We start from the raw sequence: 4,127 nt of genomic DNA, 5'->3' as shown, positions 1-4,127 counted from the left end.
ATAATAAAATTAGAGGACCTGCAACTTGCAAGCTAATAGAGATTCAAAATTTTAAAGATCTTGTCCAATGATGAATGATGATATTATTAGGTTGCATTGGATTGGACTTTTAGTAAACCCACGGGTGAAACTGGGCCGGGCCGGCCTACAAGGGCCTACGACTCGGTCTATGTCAGGCCAGATCTGACCTAGTATATTTCGTAAAATAGGTTGAACTTGGGTCTTGAAAAAGCTTGTTTAATAAAAAGGCCGTAGGCCCACTTGCACAAGGTCTGACCTATAAGCCTACAGGCCGGCCTATATTGTACTATTTATTTTAAATGAAATAAAAAAAGTAAGAATGCCTTGAAGAAAAAACAAAAGATATAAATTTAATCAATTGTAATTATTTATAACTTAATTATATTCAATTATATTTTAATAGAAATCTAACTTTATTTCTTATATAGGAGGAACCAACATCTCATCATGTTAAACTAGTGAATTACTCGTGCCGATGCACGGGAAAAAAAATTGGTTTGTTTGGCATGTGGGTCGGCCCTCCGGGCCGAACTCATTTCGTCAGTATTTCAAAAGTCCCAAACAGTCATTTTTTTTAAATAACAAAACAGTCATTCATTGTTACATTAAAAATAGGAAAGAAAATAGGATAATAAAGGTCATATCTTTGAAGATAGATAAGGAAAAGAGACGCGAATAAACAGTCATTTTTTTTGTCTTTACCTGTACCATACAACGAAGTTATATCTTTGAAGAAAGAACCCAATATACTATAGCAGTCTTTGAAATACTTCCTTGTAAACTATATTAAGGGTACTATTCGTAACGCAGCCATTTTCATCAAGTATCAATATCTTCAATCCATGCATACTCTTTGCTCTAGACAGTGCCACATATAATTGCCCATGAGTGAAGACAGGCTTAGGGAGATAAATTGCAACATGTGAAAGTGATTGTCCTTGACTCTTGTTGATAGTCATGGCAAACGATACAATCAGGGGGAATTGTCTTCTTTGGAAATTTACAGGAAATGTATGACTCGATGGGCTCATCGTCATTCTAGGGATTAACACAGTTTCCCCTATATTGCTTCCTGTAAGTACAATTGCCTCAACAACATGATTCCCTAATTTTGTAATAAGCAATCTCGTGCCATTGCATAAACCTCTCGACTGATCAATATTTCTTAATAGCATTACTGGAACTTTAACTTTCAAGATTAATTTATTATCAGGAATCCCTGAGCATGATAATGTATTTAAGATCTCAGGGGTGATTTCATCATCCTCAACAGAGGAAGTCCCACCTTGCTTAAGAATTTTATCCGAACTCAAAAAAGTCCTTTCTTCACCAGGAATCATAGACATTAGGTGCTCGTTTAGCATAGCAACATCAGACAATTTAGGAGTTAGAATAGCACGTTCTTTAAAGAAGGTCTGATCCAAAATATTATCCAAGAGATTCGGATAAACAAAATTAACCATATCCGACAGCGGATCTTCCGATTCTCTAATCAACAATTCATCTGGAATTGTTATAATAGATTCTCCATCAACATCATCTCCAAGATTACCATCCCCAACTTTAAGTAGCCACTCAGAAAATTCTTTTATTTCCTCTAAATTGTGAGCGCTACTTCCAGAATTAAGACGCATGTTCTTGGTCAAAGTTAATAAATGACAATGGGACCATAGATGAGAAGAATTGATGGTTTCATGAACTATATCTTGTCTGCTGCCATGAGGAATGACAGGTAATATTTGCCGAAAGTCACCTCCTAGAACAACAACTTTTCCACCAAATAGCATATCAACACAGCTTGTATCAGAAATTCTAAGAACATCTCTCAGTGTCCTATCCAGAGCCTCAAAGCAAAGTCTATGTACCATTGGAGCTTCATCCCAAATGATTAACTTTGTTTTTGACAGCAACTCAGCTATAGTAGATTTCGGCCTTATATTACACGTTGAATCTTCATTGATTTGAATAGGAATACGAAATCTAGAATGCGTTGTTCGTCCTCCAGGAAGCAGAAGGGAAGCAATTCCGCTAGAAGCAACATTAAGTACGATTCCAGCTTTTGATCTAATAGATGCTGAAAGAGTATTCCAAATAAATATTTTTCCTGTACCACCGAACCCGTATAGGAAAAATAACCCTCCATTACCTGCCGTAACTGCTGAAACAATTTTATCATAAACAGCTTTCTGCTCATCAGTGAGGGAATTAATTAGTCTTTTATGCTCCTCTTCCAAAGCAAATCTGTCATACATTAATTCATCCAACACTAATCGATTTTGCATATCAAGCAAAGTTTCTCTATTGATGCGTGGCATTGACGGATAATCAGAGAGGCATTTCCCATTGCTCTGCAGTACCTTATCAATTTCTTCAAGAGTTATGTTTTTTATAGACTCTTCTGTAAGAATTGCATCTGACAAAGCATAAAATTCAAAGGAAAAAAATTAAAAAATTAACAAAGATAAAGTAATCAAAGAAAGAAAAGATAGCGAAATAAGTACTAAAGCATCATTTGCTGAATGCGGGCAAAAAAAAAACAAAATAAGCACTAAAGCAACATTTGCTGAATACGGGCAAAAAAAAGCTAATAAGTACTAAGGCAGCATATGCTGATTTCGGTTAAACAAAAAAAAAATGTATGAAATATTATTATAACACGTACCTTGACGTCCTATTCTTTTCCTATGCCGATAAACAACGTCGTCGGATAAAAATTTCCAACACTCTTCCCAAACTTTTTCAGGTCTGTTCATTGAGTTGGCAAATAACAACAGAGCAAACAGACATCTAAGATAAGCAGCAGATCCCCAGGAACTTGCCTACTTAATTGCATCAATGTACTCGTTGTCATCATCCAGAAGTCCTAAAGAATAGCACGCATCCTTAAATGTAGGAAAAACCACGCCATTGATCGTTCTAAGATCTTCATAACTGGTGCAACCTCTTTGAAAATTAAGCAAGGTGCGAAGATATGAATCTTCTCCATTATTGGCAGAAAAACGATTTATCCTTCCAATGGAAAATCCTTTTTTTTCTCGGATTCCATTCATGCGTTTTTTCTTTGAAAACAAATTCAGTCAGGTACTCTCCATAAGTTAGATGCCTACCTTCTGGATATTTTTTATTTGCATCCATCCAAGACTCAAAAATTGACAGTCTAGACTCTGCCCTTGTCTTTACATCATACAACGAATCATTATCACTGAAAATAATGTTCTTTTCATTAGGCAAGTGAAATGGCAATCTCTGAACAGGGGGATATCTCGAATGAATGTCAAATTCAAATATTCTCCAAGCTGCTTCACATGCGGAGACATACCTATCATAACAATGAATATCCCAATTTTTTTTTCAAAAAACGTAAAGATTTGAATTAAACTGAATAAAGGTTAAAAAAAACGATTGATTACATGATCAACATCAATTATTTAAAAAACAAAGATGACGACAAAGAGTGATTTAGTAGTTATAAATCAATGAATAAGCAATCTTGACCATTGATTTAAAGTAACAAATCCTGTCAATTGAAAATATAATTCTTTTTGTATTTATTATATTCACCGATTTACCATTAAAGGAAACTTTTTTAAATGTTTTAGTGTGAACACATTGGTGAAATTGAACCACAGTGCGACACGTCAGCAAGGTTTCCATAGAATGGAATTCCTTTATAATATAAGATTATGTATATGAATATATTAAAAGGTTTTTGGGAGAGGTTATACTTACTACAAGCATCATGATGTGTTTGTTGAATTCATGTAATTATTTTAATTTACATAGTATGGATTTGTTTGTTTGGATATGATGAAATATATGTTATTTAGTTTGAGCATTTTGCTTTTGAAAGTGACTTAAATGTAGATTGTATGAGTTTTTTTGTGATTAATGATTCTGTTTGGACGTTGAAATTATGATTTTTAGTTTAGCAACAAAATTTGAGTATTTTGTAAAGTTGATTCATGGTTCTGTTTGAAACTTAAAAACTAACAGGCTAATGGGCTGGGCCAGACCATTTATTTTTTTATAAACGGGTCAAGTCGGGCTAACAGTTAAACTCGTAATAGGCTTGGGCCAGGCCAAATTAAAATTTTTTGGCGTAGGCT

At 34.4% G+C, this 4,127-nt stretch overlaps 1 protein-coding gene across 1 annotated transcript; it reads right to left on the bottom strand.

The window, feature by feature from the left end:
* Window positions 1-770: 770 nt before the first annotated feature.
* Window positions 771-3,071, bottom strand: LOC133310564 (uncharacterized). The gene is made up of 4 exons (XM_061511514.1): window positions 2,845-3,071; window positions 2,684-2,766; window positions 1,652-2,434; window positions 771-1,306 (listed from the first exon to the last, which is right to left on the bottom strand). The coding sequence occupies exons 1-4, from the start codon at window positions 3,069-3,071 to the stop codon at window positions 771-773; spliced, it is 1,629 nt and encodes a 542-aa protein (XP_061367498.1).
* Window positions 3,072-4,127: the final 1,056 nt, after the last annotated feature.

The sequence above is a fragment of the Gastrolobium bilobum genome, unplaced genomic scaffold (assembly GCF_033153095.1).
Source record: "Gastrolobium bilobum isolate Gb01-03AN ecotype WA unplaced genomic scaffold, APGP_CSIRO_Gbil_v1 utg2169, whole genome shotgun sequence".
In the NCBI taxonomy this organism is placed as follows: domain Eukaryota; kingdom Viridiplantae; phylum Streptophyta; class Magnoliopsida; order Fabales; family Fabaceae; genus Gastrolobium; species Gastrolobium bilobum.
This window is presented reverse-complemented; position numbering and strand designations above follow the sequence as displayed.